Genomic DNA, 22,708 nt, shown 5'->3' on the forward strand with positions numbered 1-22,708 from the left:
AAATGTAGAATGTGTATATACAAACGAAGAGGGGCAGATGATCAGACATGCTCGCAAACGACGAGGTCTGTTCAATCGAACAGAAGTTCGTGAACATAGCTCAAGAGTCCGCGGATGTTTGTCGCTATTGTAAAAAAATGATAATGATATGTCATGTGCTCTACTCTATAGCCTTGCCTACTTTACAGTTCTTGGAACCCATCAACACCAGTGTTCACTTGATAGACATATCACCACACAGTAAGGGCACAACAATGTTAGCAGTTTTTTTTTTTTCAAAGTGTGTTACATATGTCCTAACACTTTTGTTTTTCTTTTAATTTGCAGTTGACAGGCTGAAAAATGCGATGGAAGAGTACAAGAGTACGATAAAAGAGCTCAGTGGCTGTTCAAAAGCTACTGTCGCCGTTGGAGGGCTTATTGCGACGTTGATTGTGATCGTTCTAGGGTTTATGTATATATGATCGCCACTTGGCTTGTATGTGTTTATGTCAAGTGTGGAAATAAAAGAAAATATATCATTGCTTACATGGCTTTTATTAGTGCCACTTTATTAAAACTTTTATTAAATGTGGAGTTGTAATTATTTTTATACATAAATTTAAAATGCGCTCATAAAGAGTTGGCGCTCAGTCCTCTTAAGGTCCTAAGCTTCGTCTGGTGTGAATGTCCAGACGATATATTGTGTAAGGTGACTTAGAGCGCAAGAAGGCCAATGCAAGCACGCTTACAGACACAAATAAGTTCTAGGTCAGAAGTGAGAGATACATTTAGCTTGTAACTGCATTTGTGCTTGCATAGCAACTGTTGATGCAGGACGTGTTAAAGATAAGCATGAAAAGAACAAGTCAACGAGAAACATCTGGAGGGTGAGACGGTTGAAACAAACAGCCATGTATGGTAAAAAGGTTGCAGATAATGGAAACTTGTCTAACTGTCATTAACTGTAACTGATGCATATTATCTGCTTTGCTGACGCAAGAAGGGGCTAAACCCTGACATATCAAAACCATTTTGAAGCTTTTTAGCGGAGATCTACGCTGATGATGCTCCCCATGCGTGTGTTCAATAAAATCATTGTTTGACTGAACTCATCTGGACCAGTGTCAATGGAAAATTGTACTTCGTAGTCAGTATAATCTTTTAATGATATAAGTTTGCATATGGTAGAATACTGCATGTAATCATTTGTGTTTAGAAGTATATAGCTGGTGGCATATTGAAAGAATGTCTCATCCTAGGAGGTCTGTAACACTCCAGGGTGTTCTGGCATTCACCCCCACATCCTACGAGCATGGGAGAGGTCGTACCTTGTCTTATTGTTTTACGGTAGGATTAACGTAGCTATGTCAGTTTTAGTCTAAGTGCCTTTTTTACATATAGATGAACTGTTGGACTTTCCAGACCAGCAGGTTAAGGGAAGTCATTTATGGGGTCACACTCTGACACACACACACACACACACACACACACACACACTCCAATGTAAGGAACAAACGCTCACTGGAGTTTATAAATAAAGACCAGGGCAGTCCTCAGTGCGAGTCTCAGTTCTGGAGGCTGCCCTTGCTAGCAAGAAATTCTGTGTTTCTCTTCTCTGATTCTCTACTGAAGAAGTATTTTAGAATATATCTCTTAACAACCAGTTTTTGTTTGTTTTCATCCTCAATATAAAAGAATCAGGACACAAGTCACACCTTACCGTTTTTTGTTGTGTGTGTCTTGCATTGTCTGTACGTATTACTATTTACTCCTGTGCATGTCCCTACCTGTATAACATATAAGCTGTGTCAATAAAAGAAGTCAACCACATGAGATAGAGTGATGAATCTGTTTTATTTGTCAACAACCCAAACCCATAATATATATGGGGGCATGATGAACATTAAAGGTACAAATGATTAGAATGTGAAAAAGGATCACACAGCATTTCACTTAGTGGATTTGATGCCAGCGTAATGTTTCACACGATCGATGGTATCTGGAGTCACATGGGAAATCCATATCCACTGGTTGTCATTCAATAACATGCGGGCAGTGAGTCTATCCTCGGGCTGCAGCTTCAGCAGTTTGAACACAATTCGGCTGACGTGTTCACACCACATCACATTGGGCATTACAGTTATAAGATTACGGTTGCAGTCATGATCATCAACTTCATCTGGATCTAGAACCCGTTTGATGAGTTCATCCGTAGCAATGTCCGGATCGAAAAAGCTTAGCGTCTGACATCAACATAACTCTGACATCACTGATCAATAATCAAAGAACACACAGATCAAACTGATTGATCAGCCATCAGAGGAGTCGGATCAATGGAGCTGCTTCTGTTCCTGATGTCCCCTGTTTGATCCTGGACCTGAACTCTCCCTGCAGAGACAAGACAGTCAGACAAGGACAAACAACAACAATAGACCAAAAACAAGAGTGGAGCTGCAAATAAGGCCGAGAGGAACGCTGCAGAAAACTGTTCATGTGTGAATTCATAACTTCATAGATTTCTTTGAGCACTAAAATCAGAGCTGCTTCTATTTCTAATATGACAGCTGTACATTAGAGCTGCAACACTTTAAATGTGAGCCATAAAAACATGATACTCTACAAGTGCATTCAGCTCTGACACTGTCACATCATGAAGGAGACGTGGAAATCACTTTGTTACACAAATCAAAGTCAAATCAATTCCATGTACTAATGAGAAGTGAAAGGATTGAAGGGTGGAGCAGGAAAAGCTTGTAGAACTGGGGGATCATATATAGATAGGACCGTGGGGTGTGTTTGGAGGTGTGGGGCCGCTCCTGAAATTCAGATACTTTATCTCCAATAATACTGAGAGCCAGGAGAAAGGACAAGAAACGATTCATTCATCTGAGTCTTAATTGTCACATCTGAGAAGTGACAATTATTTCTGCATGTATGACCTGACACTAATTTGACCCCCTCACACCAGGTCAACGAACCACAGCTGTATACTCTTCTCTACTACATCTAACTAGAAGCAGCTATCTGTCTAATGTACAGCATGATACAGACAAACAAGAACATCTCATGTATTGCACTCATACGCAGAACACGGGAGACTTAATGCAGTAAGTCAAAGAATATAGTTTAAATGTTTGCAAAGCAGGGAAACACAATTATATACATCACCAGTACATCAGTCACACGCTCACTTACACCACTGGAGCCGGAGATTAAATACATCATTACTTAAAGAACAAGACTTCATTAATTATTTCAAAAAAGGAATGGGCAACATATTTAGATAACAATGGCCCACCAGGAATATCACCGTGTGTTCTATGGGAAGCTGGAAAGGCTAACATAATATCTTATTGTTCACATAAGACAAAGGAGGGAAAAAGGCTTGTATTAGAACTGAACAAGACATTCGATCATTAGACTCTGCCTGTGATGCCTCACCAACAACAAGCTAAACCAACAAACTAAAACTAGAATGAAATAATTCACAAGCGAACAGTTTCTGATGCAAAAGCTGCGTTTGGAGAACCTTGAACATGGTAATAAATCTGGAAAATTTCCCCCCAAAACCACTTAAATCTAAATAAGGAAAAAACGCTTCCACTGGGAAGATTCCTCATGATCAACAATAAATACATAAAGATGTTAAAGATTGTTATGAAGCTTTATACTCATCACAGATTAATCCAACTAATGTACCATTTTCTGGATTCACCTCATTCAGTGTCTGAATTCTGAAACAGCCCCAGGTCCACATGGTTTTCCAGCCATTTTACATTTTGGCCTACACTGGCACCTTCTTTTTTCAAGATGGTAATTCAGATTTACAATAATCACACACTATCTCCAAACATGATCTCTGCCATCATTAGTCTGCTTCTTAAACCAGCCCAAGATCCTACGCTTCCATCCAGCTACTGCCCAACCTCACTCACAAATGTAAGCCTTAAAATACTTTGCACTTGCCCAAAGATTATAAAAAAATCTCTCCATTCATAATCCATCCTGACCGAAGATGTAGAGTTCCTCTGAGATAGACACCTGAGAATAACTTTAAAAACTCTACAAAAACCAAAACACAGTGGTGATCTACAACTACCACATTCTTTACACTACTTCTTATCCAACAAAGTGCTGTGTTTCAGAATGGATTAAACCTATTAGACTGGTCATGGCTGGACCAAGAACAAGCACTCTGTGGAAAAGTACAAATCTGTAATCTGCTTGTTAGGCATCATAACTGCTTTAAAAGCCTCAATATAAACACCCGGAGAGAATGATTAAAAGTAACAGTCTTAACGTATCCCATTTAAATTTTGAATAATCCAGTAATGTCAGAAAAATGAGCCTTACACACTCAAACACATGCACGTACTCCACAGACAACTCTGCTGATAACTATATACATGCTATTCAGATAAAACTGAGGTAATTGTACTCGGTCCTAAAACTCTTGGTTTGTAACCAGATACTTAGTCTGGAGGCGTCATGTTGGCCTCCAGTAACTCTGTGAGGAATTTCAGACTCATTTACTTACTTCTAGATTACGTCAGTTTGAGGAGAATGTCTGCATAAAAACAACTGGATGAATTTGTTTCACTGATCACTGACCAGATCAGCCGACCACCATCAATGAACTACATGGTCACTGATGGTGGTCGGCTGGAGGCTTGTCTCCCTGTATGCCCTGCAGCTGGCTGTGGGGTTTTCTGTGACTGTGGTCGTTTGGCGGCTTCCTGGGGGCTGGAGATCTGCAGGTGTCATTTTGGGGAATCTGTGTGAAGACCTTTGTTGTGATTTGGCGCTATATAAATAAAATTGAATTGAATTGAATTGAATTGTGTCTGCCTCGGTTGGTGGTGGGAGTGGTGGTGTTTTTTTAAGTAACGACCCCAATCCTGATGGCAACAAAGAAGGGAAATAGCTCCAACACGCACAAACATTTGATCACACAGCATGTACTTAACTAGATAAATAATTTATTGCTGCTTAGTGATGGTGGTCACGCTCACAGAGAGCCGATGAAAATCGACCAGAAACCAAATCAATATCTGATTGATAATGGAATCGGAATCACTAAATTCTTATCAATTCCAAATCCCTACTTTAAACTTAGTACACTCATGTGCCCTGCCTGGGACGGGGTCCGCTGGTCGCTTGCAGGCTCTTTCATATTGTTGTCTTCCAGATGCTCTGTGCTTTTATTTTCTACTTTTTCTGTTGCAGCTGTAGCAGTCGGAGATTCATTGCGTTTCTATTTGTTGTCTGTCTTTATTATGTGATGAAAGATTTTTGAGTTTTGTGTTATGTTTATTTGTAGCTTCATTTAAAGGAAGAAGAGCTTGTGAATTGGAACCACCACAGAGAAAGGGAGTGAAAACATATGTGCAGAGGAATGCTGTGACATACGATACTTCCTCCTGTGTTAACAGACAAGTTAACGGTCTCTCTCCTTATAAGGAATGTTTTGTTTTCTATACATACCAAGCTATCTCCTTTTTCAACAGACAAGCTAAAGGTATCTCCTTTTAAGGAGATATTATCAGTTCCATACATGCCACTCCTACTGCTGTGGAAACTTACTTGAAGTATAAATAAAGAATGTGCTAAGAGCCCTGGGCGGTTTTCCTCTGTGTAACATCTGTTCTGCACACGTAGGCAGTAGCTGAATGGTGCAGAGCCGATCGGACCAGGGACGGGGGATCGTCCATGTATATGTACATGAAAAAGATATCTTGAGTCTGAGTTTCTTTGTCTTCTAACAATTTTCTCCTCACATTATGTTTTCTCCCTCCTGCCTGTGTCAGCTGGGACATTATTGCACATGTACTGTAACAACAGAACAACCAGGAGACAAACTGAATGCAGAGCTTGAGAGTCCACAAAACACAAAACTGGGTCAATGATCCAGGAACCATGACACTACTGTCTTTATATGATCTAATCCAAAGCTTGCTTAGATTTCTCATTATGGATGATTTGATTATAAATCAATTAATGGTTCATCCTGTGAGATAACACTTTCCGTTTCTATTTTCCATCACTGATAGTGGTGCCCCAGTATTTTTCTTCTTCAGTGCAGGGTCATAGTTGAGTCTATCCCAGCTGTCGTTAGGCTAAAGCATGCAGCCTGTATAAGATAGTGTAGGTCTAACACAGAGAGAACACAGTGTGTGAACCAATAAAATCCTCTCTGACCTTTGACTCTCAGATTGCTCACTGCTTTCTTAAACACGATGTTTCCCTCTTGGCTGTAGACGGTGCAGGTGTAGACTTGTGTGTCTCTCTCTGTGGGGTGTTTCAGGGTCAGACTGAGGTCTCCAGATTTCAGCAGGTCTTTATTCATCTCTGTTCGGCCTCTGTAATCCTGATCCTGTCTATCTGGCTGATCACAGCCATCCTGATACACGTGGACCTTCCTGTTAGCGTCTCTCCACTTCAGCATCATGAGGTAAATCAAGTGTGGTTTTACAGGACAGCTGTACAAAGTCCTTTCCTGCATCCACCTCCTTCTGGGGGACTGAGAAGACAGTGAAGCACGTGTAAGTGATACAGACAGCAACATCAACACTGATGGTAACATTACCTCCAATTCCACTCCTTGTTTCATCGACTCAGACTTGTGATATTTCCACATGTGTTTATGTGGAATATCAGAAAGTTTTCATAAAAAAACATGCATGTAGTGATTGTGACTGAGATGTGAGCGCTAACAGCGTACACATATATGTGGGACTGACTGAGCTTTAGCAGTATGCTAGCCACATGCTAAACAAACATTATGAGAAACTCATGAAAGCCTCATGGATGATGTGGACACTCACAGTTCATCTCTGAGCTTTTACAGTGACCTCTGACCTCTGCCCTGTATCTACAGCACTCACCTCCACTGACAAAGAGCAGCAGGATCTTTCCCTCCCTGCTGTGGACGGTGCAGGTGTACGTGTGTGTGATTGTGGGGTATTTCAGGGTCAGACTGAGGTCTCCAGGTTCCAGCAGGTTTCTCTTCATCTTTGTTCGGCCTTTATAATCCTTGTGCTGTTCTTCAGGCTGGTCAGAGCCGTTCTGATACACATGGACCGTCCTGTAATCGTTGTCCTTCCACTCCACTTTAGCGTCTTCGGGCAGGTTAACTGTGGTTTTGCAGGGCAACTGGACAGACTCCACCCCCGATTTCACCTCCACCTGGTAAACTGAGAGAATAACAAAGGACAACATGATTAGGGCTGGGTATCGTCGCTGATTTTCAGAATTGATTTGATCGACAATTCGATTCATTTTGAATCAGGCAGTCAGAAATATTGTAATTCTGATCACGTATCAGTACATTTCCATTTTGTTTATATCTATAGAAAGCTGACTCTTGCGAGACTTTATGAAAGGTGTAAGCTGTTTAGTAAAGTCATGTTGTGGAGCTGTTTCACTGATCAATGACTGAGTCTGAAGGAGGTTTTCTGACTTCTGGAACAAACCTGGAAGTTTCTCTTCAGCTCTCTGTATCAGCTGTTTGTAACTCTCAACTCTTTCAACTTCTGACACTAAACTACAAAAACAGTTCAACATGCCCAGAATATCTTTCTGTTACCTGGATTCACTTAGTCCATCATTGCGATTCTGATAGAAGGTCACATGAATCATTTAAGTTAACCCAGAGTTTATCCTGCAAGTTCACATGAAAGGGGCGGGGTTTATACATGTTTATACAAGTCCTCAACTTGTTGCACTGACATTCCTGTAACAATGCAACGCACAGTTTGCATGTCATTTAGGGGGTTTTAGTCAAATGTATTTCCCCAGCAGAGAAGTCACTTGGATGAGTGACGAAATGTTTCTCCCACAAAACACAACGTCCAGATGAACAGAATCAACTTTTGGAGATTCACAGCATATGTTACCATGGCGATTTTCCCTGTTAAAAAATGAACCACCTTCATAGCACAGAAAACCCAGGATTAACCCTGAAGCTACCTACATAACCAAAATCTGGAAGGATACCTGCTAAGCGTCAGTGTTATGGGTAATGTAGGAGGGACTCACCTGACATGAAATAAAATAACAGACCTCCAGAAACAACGAGAACCAGAATAATTGGGAGCGCTATGCCCCAGGATGGAAACCGCTCTATGTAGAAAACAATAAAAGAGCCTAATGTTAAAACATAATAATAATGATATCACAAGTATGGCTTACATATACAGAACCTTTGATATATATCTCTGACCTTTGACCTGCAGCTCTACTTTCTGTCCTAGGATGTTTTTGTCCCTGTAGATGGTGCAGATGTATCCTCCACTGTCTCTCTCTGTGGGGTGTTTCAGGGTCAGACTGAGGTCTCCAGTTCTCAGCAGGTCTTCATTCATCTTTGTTCGGTCTCTGTAAAGGCCGTCCTGTTTCTTAAGGTGGTCACTTCTGTTTAAATACACATGGACTATCCAGAGTTCTGGGTCAGAGCGAGTCCACTCTACTGTGGTGTCATCAGGCAGGTCAGGTTTTGTTTTGCAGGGCAGGATGACAGAGTTTGAGCCTTCCTCCACCTTCACCTCCACCTGCTGGTCTGAGAGGACAATAAATCACAAAATCGACTAGACATCTGGGAGCTGAGCATTAATGTTGCTGACCTCTAACTCTGTTGTAATACATTTAGCGTTTCTTTTTGTCCAATGAAACTAAACTGGATCTTTAATGCTAATATTCCATTTAATCATAATTTGGTCATTTCCAACATTAAAAACCCTTGATGCCATGGAAACATTGCTTAATGCACACAAAGACCTTTTCTAAAAGACGCTTATAAAGGTTTTCAGCATGCAAATGTAGTGTAATTTAAACATAACTAAGCGGTACTGAAAAGAAACAGCTGGCTGAACATGTGTATGTAATTAGACTAACAGGTCAGTGACATGATTGGTATAAAGGCTAAGTAAGAAAATGAAAGTTAGTTGTAGAGTGCTCAAGCAATACAAAAACACACCTGACAGAAACGTTTTCAACTGCCTTTTGAAGGAGTCCACAGAACAAGGCTGGAGTGCTACACTGTTGTATGTAGGTAAGAGAATTTTATAACTAATTCTAAAATCAACTGGGAGTCGATGTAAAGCAAATAAATGAAGTGTGCTTCGAGCTTGTATGGCACCTACAAGTGTATGGTCAACATTGTAATTTGGTTTAAACATTTATTCATGTAAAAGGCCTTATTTCATTGTGCTTTTGCTCTTTTCAGTTGAAGCTATGATGATGTAATTGCGCAGCATCGCCACAAGGGAGAAGTAGCTGTGAGTGTGATAGGCCGTTGCAACTCTCCTGTACCTCAGATGAGGAAGAGCCTGCAGAACAAACGCAGCTCGTGTCTCTTGTCTGTACTTTTCTATATAAAACAGACCCCATAGAGATTTTGCATCTGAGTCAAAGCTCAGAGAAGAATCAAATACAACAAGATTACCATTACTGGGCAGCCTATCCAGATGGCAAGGCTTAAAAGACAGACAGCTGGATGCCATCAGCATAGAATTGATAACATTTAATGACCTCAGCTAAATAAAGGATGTAAAATAAAAAATAATGGACTCAGAATTGAGCCTTGCAGAACCCCACAGATCAGATCAAAAGTGTCCGAGCAGAATTTGCTTGCCCTGAGTTAAACTAAGTTAAAAGCTGAAAACAAAAGTAACTGTGGATATAAATGGCCAAATATAGGTCATGCTACTACTTTCAGTGAATGTGTAAATATCAGAGACATGGCAGGGCTACACAAAGGTCAGCTAAGGAACTGGACTCCTACCTGTCAGTGATGCTAACATTGCTGATGATAGCAGGACACCCTAAAGCAGGCCCTAGGTAACCTGCCCTTGGACAGTATCCCACATCCACATGATCCTTTGGGAGTCAGCAGACAAGTTTAACAACAGCTGGTTGAACTCAGCATTTTACTTTGCTTGTTAGCTTTTTTTAATGAGGTCTTGGGTTTCACTGGGAGCCAGCAAGTGGTGAAAAACCTCAGCATCCCTGAAGAGTGTTACACAGTTTTTACAACTAAAAACTTTCATCAGAAAAAAGAAAATATTATGAATGATCTCTGCAGTTTTTATACAAAGTGTTCTCCTCATTTTTCGTCTGCTTTGTGACGACCATGGAGCTTAGATCTAAAACGCTGTTGTTTGTTTTAAAGGATTGGCAGAAGACTTTGAGTTTAAGCTCTGATCCGTCTACAGTACTGACTCCTGACCTGCATGATAAGCAGGTGTTTGTTGCTGACCTTTGACCTGCAGCTGTATATCTGTCAGTGTCTGTTCCTCTCTCCCAGCACTGATGGAGCAGGTGTAGCTGCTACTGTCGATCAGTTGTGGTTTTTTCAGAGTGAGGCTGAAGTCTAAAGTGTGCAGAGCATCACGCCTCACCGATGTGCGTCTGCTGTAACGCCGGTTTTGTCCTCTGAGATCATCTCCTCCTCCTCGTCGTAGGTGGACGGATTTGGGATGAAGATCACTGCGATTCCACATCATTGTGGGGTCCACAGGTATGAAACCTGAGTACATACAGGGCAGCAGGACAGATCTTTCCCCCTCATTCACCTCCACTACCACAGCCAGGGCATGCTGGGAAACTGAGGAAACACAAACAGATGTAGAAATGAACTGCAAGCTGTGTGTTTGTCCCAGAGTCCTCACAGGTGACAAATTAGCTTCAGAAACCCAAGACAGGTGTTTGAACACTGAAACATGGACTCTTGACTGCACAATAGTAAGCTGTTATAGTAAGTGTTTCCTTCACCACTTAATGTGAACATTGTGTTGTGTGTCTGTGAGCGTTTTGTACCCTTGTAAACCAAAATTTTTGAAAATTTTATTTTTGTGCATCTACAGATGAGAATTTTGTTTGTAAAGATTTTTTACACAAGTTACAAGTTGATTTTGTTAAGGTCTGTTTACAGATACAAAGCAAACAACTATGTTTAAATCTCTGCACTCAGGTTCCCTGGCTGTGTGTGACTCTCAACCTACGAGTACGAATTTTGACCTGATTTTTCTTCCTTTCAGCTGATTGGTCAATGTCATGTCAATCACAAATGTAACAATCCAATCAGAGAGCAGATGGGTTCAGCTGTTGGGGGGTGCTTTATGTAGCTTCAGGTCCTTGAAGGGAATAAATGCCCTTTTAAATGCCAGCCGAGCGTTTTCCTTCATGACCACGAAGGAAAACAGTCTGTGGTGGTAGTAGCTGCTATCGGATATTTACATAGAGATCCTCTATGTAAATATCCTCTACTGTATTACCCTTCAAGGACCTGCAGTTCAAAAAAGCGACCCTCCGACAGCCAATCCCATCTATTCTTAAATTAGATCTGCCTCGCCCAGGATCTAACACTGAACCTTGGTGAGTCCTACCTCCAAAACAAGTCGTAGGGATGTGTACGGTTGTTTATATTCACTCTCATGTCATTTACTTCCTTAGAAACATAACTCTCATTGCATCTGTTCGTTTTATTATCAAGTATAAAAGTAACAGCCCTCTCACACTGCTTTTATCCTGTTTACGATTTCACTTTTTTCCTAATCCCAACTGACCTTTGACCTGCAGCATACTTTCTGTCTCAGGAAGTCTTTGTCCCTGTAGATGGTGCAGATGTATCCGTGTGTGTGTGTGTGTGTGTGTGTGTGTGTGTGTGTGTGTGTGTGTGTGTGTGTGTGTGTGTGTGTGTGTGTGTGTGTGTGTGTGGAGTTTCAGGGTCAGACTGAGGTCTCAAGTTCTCAGCAGGTCTTTGTTTATATTCGTGCAACCACAGTAGAGGTTGTCCTGCTTGTTTACTGTCATTTGGATGCACATGGACCATCATGAGTCCAAAGTCAGAGTGAGTCCACTCCACTGTGGTGTCCTCAGCTCAGACTTTGTTCTGCAGGCTAGGGTGACAAACTATGACCCCTCCTCCACCTTCACCTCCGCCTGTTGGTCTGAGAGGACAATAAACAGTAATATGAAGAACAGAAGCAGCACTAGTAATACTTATAGTATTTGAAGCAGTCACATAAGACTCATTTAGAATTCAAACAAAAAAATCCTTCAATTTGTTTTGAAATTCAATGCAGAAACAGCTCTGGACTGCTTTCTAAATATCTTCTTCAGGACTGTGTTAAATAAAAGGAAGGTTATAAATATAATGATATTATCACAGCTCACTGCATAAAGTAAGAGCTTCTAGAAGTAGTTCTTTAATTGGAGGTGTGAAACAGCCTGTCAATAAAAATACATTTTAAATTGGATTTAAAATTTAAGCATTAATTAATAATGAGATTTCTTTGAGCATCAGGGTCTCACAGGCATGTTGTTTTTTTTAAGAAAGTAATGACTGAACAGGAGAAAGTGAATCTAAATAAATAAATCTGCAGATGTTAAAGGTCCTGTACCTAATGATTTGTCTGATTCGTTGCTTTTTTCTCAGAGCAGCCTTTATGTCCATGATCTGCATGGAAACACATCTATGGAGAGGAAATCCAGCTGCTGAGGGTCACATCTGCATCATTGTAGCTTCAGTGGATGTTTCAGTGTCAGGACTGAAGGCGGAGCTTTGTGCGTGTCACTGTAAACAGACAGATTGTTTTACAGCTCTAGTCGATTCTGCACACTCTGCACAGCAAGCCCCAATCACCCAGTCATACGAGCACTTTTTCTACACATCACAGAGGAAGTGGGGGCTCAGGATCGTTTGGCATGCAGAGTGATTGAACTGCCAACCATCCACTTCGTAGATGACCTGCTCCACCTGCTGCAGCCACCCCGATTGTGTTTGGAGAACTCGGGCGTGAAACTATGAGGAAAGCCGACGTCCTCCTCTTTCCTCAGAAGTGATCTGTGGCCGGCCGGACTTCATTCCACAGATGTGCTTTAACAAAGTGTGAAGCTGAACTCTGAGCTGTGACAGTGAAGCAGTGTGAGAGTGTCAGTAGATGATCAGCAGAGGAAAGTGAAGCTGCTGTGAGCTGATGTCCTGAAGGGCTTTTAAAGAGTCTCTGAGTTTGACAGGAACATGAAGATGTTTGTGGTGTTTGTGATCCTCCTGCACGGTAAGTACACCTTCCTCTCTCTGCTCTCATCATCAGCTTTTCTTTCATCTCTCTCTCTTTAATGTGTTGAAGTGCAGCAGGAGGAGATTTCCATCAAACACTGGATTCTGATCAAACTAACAATCCAAAGCAGCAACTTTCAAATCTCTGGATTCTTCTTGGTGCCTTTCAGATGAGCTCGTGTTACAATCAGCTGCTGTGTGTTGTTGTGTAGCTGAAGCTCGGACTCACATTTCATATGTGACCAAAGGAAACTTGGTGCTGTGTGACACACTTTAGATTCTCTGCTGCTGCTTTGAACTCTTCAAACTAAAGAGCCAAACGGATGATTGACTGTGCAGCTCTGACATGGCACCAAATGTCCCTGTTATCAGCTGCTGGATGGACGTTATCAGAGCTTTTTAGTGCCACACGGATCACCAGGAGCTCCTCCTCTGTCTGCAAACAGGCTCAGCAGCTCTGATCATTCATTGGAGTCAGCACGGAGTGTGGAGACATCTTGTGGTGGTGGAGAGAAGTGCGATCAAAGCTCTGCTGGTGAATGTAGTTACTGTAAGGCAGAGGTGTCGAACTCCAGGCCCCGAGGGCCGGTGTCCTGCAGGTTTTAGATATCACCCTGGGTCAACACACCTGATTAAAATGATTTGTTCATTACCAGGCTTCTGGAGAACTTTGAGACATGTTGAGGAGGTATTTTAGACATTTAAATCAGCTGTGTTGGATCAAGGACACATCCACAACCTGCAGGACGCCGGCCCTCGAGGCCTGGAGTTCGACACCTGTGCTGTAAGGTCTCTGATGGAGCTCTGTGATTGGTGGATTGTCCAAACTAAATTAAGTGATAATGATCCAAATTTGACACTGAGCTTTGTTTTTAGCTACAAAGTTTATATCTTCATTCTTTTCCCTCTGCTTGAGGCCTGAAGCCATTCAAAGGTAGGAGATCACTCCACTGCACTGCAGACAGATTTCAGACCTTCATGAATTCTTTCTAAGGCCTGATGTGGCTTTGCTTCCATCTACATGACACATTTATTCACACCTTATGAACCAATCAGGAGCCTCCTGCCTGTCCCCACAGACGCCTCATTAATAAAAGGAAATCAGTGTTTCCATGAGCCGACGAGCTGAACTCAGACTTTAACTTAGAGCTGGATCTTCGACGTGAACGACGCGAGCCGTGGGTTGTTTTTTTCTTTCTCTCACCCTCTCTCAATCAAGCTGCCCATCATCGAGTGCTTTCATGCTGAAACTTCTACATCTGGTTCTAGTGCACAAACATGAACCTGAACTGAAATGTAACACCTCAAACTGTCCAGCAGCTTTGTGTCTCCACATCTCTGCTGGATGGACTCACCCACTGAAGCCAGGACTAAGTGTGGAGCTGTTTGTGGAAAACGTCCTGTATTACCATCACATGACACAGAGGGGTCCACAGTGGGTGGCACCGGTGACACGGGTAAGCTCACAGTCACTGGGAGGCTGAGTGTGGAGTCAGTGTTGCTGTGGTTTGTGTGTGTGGAGATGAAACACACCTGTGTGTGCTGTTACCCATCACATCTGTTTGACCGCTGTCACAATGAGCTGACCTCTGCTCCTCCTGCTGTCTCTCACTGGACTAACTTTGTTAGCTGGAAAACAATCGTGTCCACAAAATGTTTCCTTACAAGGTGAAGAAAGTTTCATTTAAACCAAATCATGGATTTTATTGTGAAAAATCTTCAAACATGTCAGAGTGGTATAGACGTGTTGCTTTGTGAATTTTCCCACAGACGTTGCTCCTGTGCTTCCACAGCTGTCACGCAGACACATTACCGACTTCATGTCCAACAAAGGCTGCCAGATTTGTACTTTTCCACGTCCACATCCATAAATGTGACTTTTCAAATTAAAAGCAGCACTTCCTGTTTCCATGTAGAAAATGTAAAACCACGTGGAAGCTTTAAACATTGTTTGTGATGCTGTTGACGTCTCATTTTCAGTCTGACATGTTTTATACTCATGTATGTCTTGTTTGTGATGAAGCTTCATCCTGTTTTCTGTGTTTGATCTGATTGTTTATCAGCTGACTACAGCTCACGTGACCATCCACCATGTTTCCTCCAACCTGTGATCAGACTGGTGCTCCACCTGGTGCTGCAATAATGCCAAATAATTAGCAACTCTATAAATAGAAGGTAGTTCTGCAAAATCACTCATTAGGATGTTTGTTCTAATTTGCTATGAGCTCAGAGCGCATAGAAAATAAAACTAATAGGCTATAAAGAGTGATATGAACATAGTTAGAACTTACCGGAATGAAAATGTCTGGAGCACCAACAGATATTTGGAGATGGAAGAGAACTGCACGTCAGCTCGTCTCACAGCTGCTATCCAGGCTAGCCGCCTCATGTTGCTTCCAGGTTGGGAAAGAATGAAAAGATAAACCATTTCCAACCTTATTCTCTTGCCGGTCGTGTGATCGAACATTGCAGCCGACCACACAGCAAATACAAACCGTGGCTGTTGTGTGTGACTTCGCTCCCTTTTCACTTGCGCTAGACCCCAAAAATGGCGGATCGGGCCAAAATCCTTTCCACGCCCACCCCCGTGACATCACGCTCCAAAGCCCTAAATTCAGGATGGTATCGACGATACTGATCCGATACGATACTTTGTACATAAACTTATTTTATTTATTGTATCTCAAATTATAGCATCATAATGATTACAGGGCATCAGATTACTTGTTCTTATCACTTAATAATCCAGAGTTCATCATATAGAAATAAAAAAACTGAAGTTGTGCTATTTGAACACGTTGCCTGCCTGCAGCACTAAAGGACTCTGTGAGAGACGTCTGTCTCGCCCTAGCAGCACCTGTCCCTCTCCTCCTCTTCAGTTCGCCTCAACATACGCTCGTCATATTCTGTGATATGATTTACTCTGAGGTGTTTGACACGGTTAGTGATGTTGCCACAACCATACATGCCAACCCTCCCGATTTTTCCGGGAGAATCCCGAATTTCAGTGCCCCTCCCGAAAACCTCCCGGAGCCACCATTCTCCTGAATTTCTCCCGATATTCCACCCGGACAACAAAATTGAAAAACCATATCGCAGAATTCATAGCGTGGCCAGCCAATTCCAGTTTCCACCAATGGCGGCAGCGACTTAGTTTTAATATCACTCTTGTTTCTCTTTCTTGTTTGCAAAAAACTTTTAACACGTTTTCAGGTGAGAATGTAGCTGTGTGAACTTCAAATATCTGAGCCGACCGACACATCGTCTTCAAAGCCCCGCGGTCTTTCACTACTCGGGTTAAACATGATATATAAATCACTTTGATAACTTAAAAATGTTATTGTTTGGCTTTTTCAGTGTTTTATTTGTTCGTGAGTAAATCGGTTTGGCTGAGATTAAAGTTATTAGATTCAATTAAATTTAACTTTTTTAATCCATCAGGTCTGACGTCACTAGCCATGTCTGGGCCTAAACTCCGCTGCAGGTCCATATATCAATCTGTCTGTATATCAGTGATGTTGGAGACACAAAGCTGAGTGCAGAGTTTAAAAAGCTGTTCTCCATTGTAGAGACAAAAGGTCTCTAACTTGTCCTTTAACCTCATGTGTTCTCCCTGGTAGAAGCAAATACATAAAAATAAGGCTTTTATGAAAACACTGCATAAAAATAGCCTCTGTTAAAAGTACTAAAGTTAGAGTTCAGAGTTGAATATTAGATTAAATAAATTTTATTCAAAGTTTGATTAGCAGAAATGTCAGCATGTAGCACAGAGCTACAGTTAAGAGTCTGAGTGAGTCGCACAGGTCTGAATGTACCTTAAAAGCTCTTTATAATTGTAGGAGCCATTCTTGGGTTAATACCTTATGTGGTCACTAGAGGTCACCTTTTTCTGTTTTGATTATGTAATGTAAAGGTATTTAAGGTAGACGCACGTAATCGGCGTCAGGTGTGTCATTGAGAAGGCAAACAGTTTGTGACCGTTGTGCTGTTATGCTATGTCGATACGGAATAAAGACCAAAAAGGACAAGATACATACTGCTGGATTTATTGGACTGTGAACTTAATTCATGCATACCAGTGACATCGCGTCATCCCCGTTAACGACCACCTCAGTGGCTTCAAGCGTAGGCTTAGCCTCTACAATAATAATTAGACATTACATTGGGGACGGCTGTAACTCAGAGCGGGTCATCTACTGATCGGAAGGTTGGTGGTTCAATCCCTGGCTCCCCCTACTCTGCATGCCAAATATTCTTGGGCAAGATATTAACACCAAGTTTTCTCTGGTGCATCCATCGCAGTATGAATGTGTGTGAATGGTAGTTAGTAAGCACTTAAAGCATAGAAACAGTGCTTGTGTGAATGTGGCACGTGTTGAGAGTAGCAAGGTGATACATAAGAATCAGCCCGATTATAATTGATTATTTTAACTTGTTTGATCTGCTGCTCACAACAATCAAGCACAAGCAGACATTTTGAATTTTCATAGTTTTACAGCTTTTCTTGCAGATACAAACCTTACTTATTCATAGTACACAAAGTAATTTAGCAATAAACTTTTAAAGGCAGAAAACCTTCTTTTTTCACTTTATGCTATAGAAACTTCAGGTTTTTAAGACTAAAGATGAGCTATGAGCTATTTTTCTGTCATTTGATTTCTGACAGTTTAAAGAGTCGTGCTGACAGATTTCTGTCATTGTGACTTTTTCTTCATCATGTAGAAAAACAGTTAAATATGTGACTCCTTCACAGTGACAGGAAGTTCCACTGGTCCGGCCCATTAAGGTCAAAGGGGGCTGTCTGTCGCCCCCCATGTAAAGTCAGTGTGACGCCCCTGGTGTGAATCATGGATAACAGGAACTGTTAACGCTCTAGCATAGCATCAATATATAGAAGAGCAAGCATGCCCGGTCACTGACGACACATGCTAGCTGTGCCTTCATTAGCAGTTAGCATTAGCCATGCTAGCTTCCTGTTACTGTGTTCATGTGCTACGTGCTGATTGTCGCTGCAGTGATATTTGATGCTCCACAAGCTGACAGGCTAACAGTCCTCTTTACTCGTTAGTGTAGTAAAGTGTAATGTAGTAATTGGCTATTTTGCACACACACATGGGGCCTTGGAGGCCAGCTGCATCAATCAGAGCCTGGTGGGTTGGGCTGCTGCATTTATTCACCCCATCGCTGCTGCCTTCCTAAAGCCCCCCCACACACACATACACACAATTTTTACAACACTCCAGTTTGAGTGTCATTATATTTTAGCAGTTTCTGAGTTGAGGAGAATAACAAGACATTTAACATTCGATGTAGCCTCATTGTTGAGTATTAAGCACAGATGAAATAAAGACGTTTAAACTGAAGAATATCTGAGCGGATGGTGCAAACAGCAAACAGTTGCTGCTGAAGACGCTGCAGTCCACAGACAGTGACACACAGACAGGTCGGCTGCAGTAACACTTTAATACAGGACAGCATCAACAGTAAGTCCATCACATGGTCACAGAGTTATCACAGTACAGTCACAGGAACACGGTTACAACATGACAGCAGCTGCTGAGCCAGGCTCCCTGCATCATCCAGAGAAATAAAAGCAAACTATAAAGTGAGGCTGGAGCCGACAGCACTGATGCTTTTCTCTGTCACATGTCAGTCTCTTTGGATTTCACACTGCTGAGTTTAAAGACGTATGAAATGAGCCTCCACCCTCTGCTGCTCCCTGAGCTCAGCTCACGTCTGTCATTAGGCCAGTGCAGCAGCTGACTGCATGTTTGAGGCTGAAGGTGTTTTTCCTGTCAGTGATATTCAGTCACATTCCTGCTCTGTGTGTGCGTCTCTGTAACAGTGACATTCGTGTCCCTGCAGTGCTGATAAATCAGGATGTTTAAGGAGCTGAAGTCAGCAGAAACAGACTGAGCAGCTCAGTCTCACTGTTACATTCACTTTGTCACAATATTCAACTTTAAGGACACTTTCAGCAGACCTGAGGGAAATCCCAGAGATAACACTGTGTCAGGCTGCACACGAGCCGAAGGCAGCTTTTAAAAAGGCTTTTCTACATTAAAGAACAGACAATGACTTACACAGAGGGACATCATCATTAGGCCTGCTCAGTCTGAAAGTTTGCTCACAAACAAGTCAACGCTGTGAAACTTTCACCTGTTTTTTTCCTCGAGTTTTCTTTCTCTCTCCATTAAAACCAAACTGCCGTAAAATTAGAGACAGTTTATTTGCTAAAACATGATAGTGATTATGTCCTGGTGTGTTATTTTCAGACTTGGGGAAAATTCTGAGAATTAGAGAAAAATAATAACAAAACGAGGCTAAGAGCATCCATTCATGCAGGGATTACCATGGCAACAGAGTCCTCTTCTTCAGACACTCACGTGTTAAGTATCAGCAGCTAGACGGACTGAAAGCATAAACACTTCAGTTTGAAAATAGATTTCTTTGGTTTGGTGTGTGTGTGTGTGTGTGTGTGTGTGTGTGTGTGTGTGTGTGTGTGTGTGTGTGTGTGTGTGTGTGTGTGTGTTTTAGAGAGTACATTTTAAAAGACTTACTGAAAACAAACACTGTGTTTCTTGAAAGTAGCGAAGCTGCACAGCAGAGAATAGAGGGGAGCTTATTGATGCAACTGAAGCTGAACACAGACGTAACCTGTACCCCAGCGCATGTTCAGGCTTCATGTTTGAATTCATATGGAAGCAGAAGACATTGTGGTAAATTCAAAATGACTGAATGTTTACATTTCTATTGCAAGGTCAGGATTTCTGAAGCAAACATCTCATATTGCTCTTTAACGAGTCCTTACCTCTAGTACCCGGCCCCGTCAGTCCCCAGAATCTATAGAAGGGGGAGTGACGGACCCGTGGAATAGCGGGATCTCATTCTTACTAAGGCTCCGTCATTTCCCGGTGACCCTGTGGTCCCCGGGAACTCTCGGTACTGGGGACTGACGGGACTCCCACATATGCTGAGGGCCCGTTAGTCCCCGTATTAAGCCTGTGTGTGCCTTCTCTAATACACACTCACGGGCGTAATGTACGGGGTTAGAGGGGTAATAATATAAGCCTACATTTTACAGCTAAGACAGTGTTCTCACGCTGCTGTGAAGATTTAAAATATAATATAGAGATAGAGAAAATAATAAGAGAAAATTCAAATGGCCAGGGCTGAATGAGCGCCCCTGTGTCTGTGCGCATTTGGCACATGTGGACACGGAGACCCGTGCACTGTTCTACTGTGTCCAAAACTACTGTATAATATGTACAATGCCAAAATAGTACATGTCAAGTGTTCTGCCTGTGAGGTAGGTAGATGGATGGCTTGATGGATAGGTGAAAAACCTTTCAACACAAAAAATAAAGAACATTTCATTAATCATTCAGATAAATTAAATGCATTATACAGAAGACAAATGAAATAACAAAAATATACACTTCAGTAAAGCCACTTTTGTCTAAACTATCATTTATCCTAGTTTTAGTTTCACATTCATTAGTTTTTGAATCAGAGGTGAGTAATTTCAAACAACGAAGATGAAATAAACTGGTCTACCTTGCATTTTTTACACTTTCTGTAACAATTACATTTTTAAAGTATACATTTTAGAGTTTACAAATATTTTAATAAAGACTTTAACCAAGGATTTTCTTTTACAAAGAATTATTTTCCTTAAATTAAACCAAACATATTTACACTAGTTTTAAGATTTAACCAAGGATTTGGGGTAATTACTTTTAGTATTAATTAACATAAATGTGTGGGAAACACTATCTACATAAACAATCTATTCAAACTTAAACATTTATTTTAATATCAATATAATTTTTTAAACTTAAATGCAGTAACTATTTCCCAAAGCATAAATACATTTCCACAATTGAGCTTCCATATTTCCCAAACATATAAGCAGCAAATATGAGTCCGAGCTTATCGATAGCCCGTCTAACTCAAAGTCTTCCTCACAGTGGAAAGTGGATTGTGCTTGGTTTGCTGTCCTCTCAGTATGTCGCACTCGGGTCAAATGACTGCTGCATGCATTTTAAGGTCTACTAGGCACGCCCGCCCTTGATTGCTCTAATTCAACTCACCTGGCAGAGCAGTGCACACCAGGCTGCGCTTAGCTGTAGATTGCACAAGGTCTAATCAGTGGCCACGCGCAAGCAGCAGCACAGAGCAGGTAGTGGGCAAGAGGAGGAAGAGAAGAGAAGAGTAACAGCCACACCTACTAGGTCAGCGCAACAGTAAAACAAAACCACGTTTAAGCTCTAAGCACAAGTAGAAGCGCAAACACTTATCTCAGTCAGAAAGCAATGCGTCCTTGACTGATGGACCCTCTTTAACTTATCAACTATGCATTTAACAACTAAACTTGTATTGGATGTTGTGTTTGTGTTGGTGCTTAAAAATTATAGTATAGTTCATAGGCATGTCACTATAAATGTTTGTTTAATGTATGTTTCCAAATTTGCAGTATTGATGGAGCACTTGAAGATGGGTCATTTGGGCGACTAGTAAACGATGAACACAGGACACCAAATTGCAGAATGAAGTTGATTGAAGCAGAAGGGAAGCCACATCTCTGCCTTTTTGCACTGAAGGAAATTGCGGCAGGAAGTGAAATTACTTATGACTATGGTGGGAAAGAATGGCCCTGGCGGAAAAAGGTGGGTCATTTAAAAAAAAATTTCCCCCTATGAATTGTTGTTTAAAACCTACGTATCTAGATGTCACAATTAGGGCTGCAACTAACGATTATTTCAATAATCGATTAGTTGTCGATTAATCGATTAGTTGTTTCAGCCCTAGTCACAATATTTAAATGTCCTCTTGGTGGTATTCAATCTGGTTTAACTAAATCTTGAATTTGTATGACTTTCCCAAGTGATGATTGCAAGCTTATCTGTTTTGTGTCCCCTCCACAAGTGTGTTTTACTGAGTGGCCACACACTGGAGGTGAAACAGTGAAAGCATCAGTTTGAGCTCAGATGTCATTATGAGGCTGATGGACAGTGTCCTTGAAAACCTTGGGTTTTTCTGTGTCAGGCATATACATGCACCTTTTACTCACAGTCACTTTAGCTTCTTAGTATTGTCTTACTTTGGCTTCACTTAACTAGGTAAGGGTTAATCACTCTGTTTCCTTGCAGTTAGGATGAGAGTTAGAACTGTATTTAACTGAAGGTGAAACAGAAAATGCTTAACTATGTGTGTGTGTCTGACACAGACAAACTCAAGGTATGTGAGAACACTGTCCTGACATCTGAGCTCAAACTGAGTCTTTCACTGTTTCATCTCCAGTGTTTGGCATACTCAGAAAAACACATGGGTTGAGGGGACACTGGTTAGAAAAGACCACTCATAGTGGATTAAATACATTTCCACTGTAGCTGCCAGATGTTTACAATATTTGTTCTACTTTTCATACCCAGCTAAAGATCGCAAGCATCCCTTCTGGTCAACAGTGTGTTGCAGAGCCTATTGCCCATGACGTGGAGCACCATGTGATCTCTACAGACTCATTCACAGGTGAGTCCCTGCTTGAGTAAGCACTACCTGTTAAACCCTGGGGTCTTGCAAAGCACTATGCCTCCATGTCTTGTGTTCTCTTCTACAGACAGAGAATTAAAAGCAGAGTGTCAGTCATCTAGACCTACAGCAGACAAC

The 22,708-nt window shown here is 41.6% G+C and overlaps 3 protein-coding genes across 10 annotated transcripts in view; 2 read left to right on the forward strand and 1 right to left on the reverse strand.

Moving 5' to 3' along the window:
• LOC309703654 (coxsackievirus and adenovirus receptor homolog) overlaps window positions 1-22,708 on the forward strand; it is a 75,464-nt gene that overhangs the window by 12,941 nt on the left and 39,815 nt on the right. For 2 of the 3 annotated variants that reach the window (XM_082528593.1, XM_082528594.1), the window contains 2 exons: window positions 172-240; window positions 328-1,815. The exons of the other annotated variant lie outside the window; for it this stretch is intronic. In XM_082528593.1, coding sequence (XP_082384719.1) covers window positions 172-240; window positions 328-464 — 206 coding nt within the window. In that variant the 3' untranslated portion in view covers window positions 465-1,815. Of the gene's footprint in view, window positions 1-171; window positions 241-327; window positions 1,816-22,708 lie in introns of those variants that run through there. 3 annotated transcript variants of the gene reach the window in all.
• Window positions 1,945-8,102, reverse strand: LOC309703673 (uncharacterized protein). 3 transcript variants are annotated; one of them, XR_014275922.1, is made up of 4 exons: window positions 8,020-8,102; window positions 6,867-7,175; window positions 6,181-6,502; window positions 1,945-2,370 (listed from the first exon to the last, which is right to left on the reverse strand). XR_014275922.1 is itself a non-coding variant. In XM_082528623.1 (3 exons), the coding sequence occupies exons 1-3, from the start codon at window positions 8,024-8,026 to the stop codon at window positions 6,405-6,407; spliced, it is 414 nt and encodes a 137-aa protein (XP_082384749.1). In that variant the 5' UTR covers window positions 8,027-8,102; the 3' UTR covers window positions 5,988-6,404. The 3 variants fall into 3 exon arrangements, 1 of the variants encoding a protein (XP_082384749.1); XR_014275923.1 differs by lacking the exon at window positions 1,945-2,370 and adding an exon at window positions 5,742-5,811; XM_082528623.1 differs by lacking the exon at window positions 1,945-2,370 and having other exon boundaries at window positions 5,988-6,502.
• Window positions 12,627-22,708, forward strand: part of LOC309703659 (uncharacterized protein) — a 17,480-nt gene continuing 7,398 nt past the window's right edge. For 2 of the 4 annotated variants that reach the window (XM_082528603.1, XM_082528602.1), the window contains exons 1-4: window positions 19,656-19,758; window positions 21,516-21,708; window positions 22,474-22,570; window positions 22,659-22,708. The exon at window positions 22,659-22,708 is cut by the window's right edge and continues 12 nt beyond it. In XM_082528603.1, the coding sequence (XP_082384729.1) occupies window positions 19,724-19,758; window positions 21,516-21,708; window positions 22,474-22,570; window positions 22,659-22,708 (375 nt within the window). In that variant the 5' untranslated portion in view covers window positions 19,656-19,723. Of the gene's footprint in view, window positions 13,038-19,655; window positions 21,274-21,515; window positions 21,709-22,473; window positions 22,571-22,658 lie in introns of those variants that run through there. The other 2 variants (XM_082528605.1, XM_082528604.1) reach the window with 2 other exon arrangements.

The sequence above is a fragment of the Aulonocara stuartgranti genome (assembly GCF_965226115.1).
Source record: "Aulonocara stuartgranti genome assembly, chromosome: 3".
NCBI classification, from domain to species: domain Eukaryota; kingdom Metazoa; phylum Chordata; class Actinopteri; order Cichliformes; family Cichlidae; genus Aulonocara; species Aulonocara stuartgranti.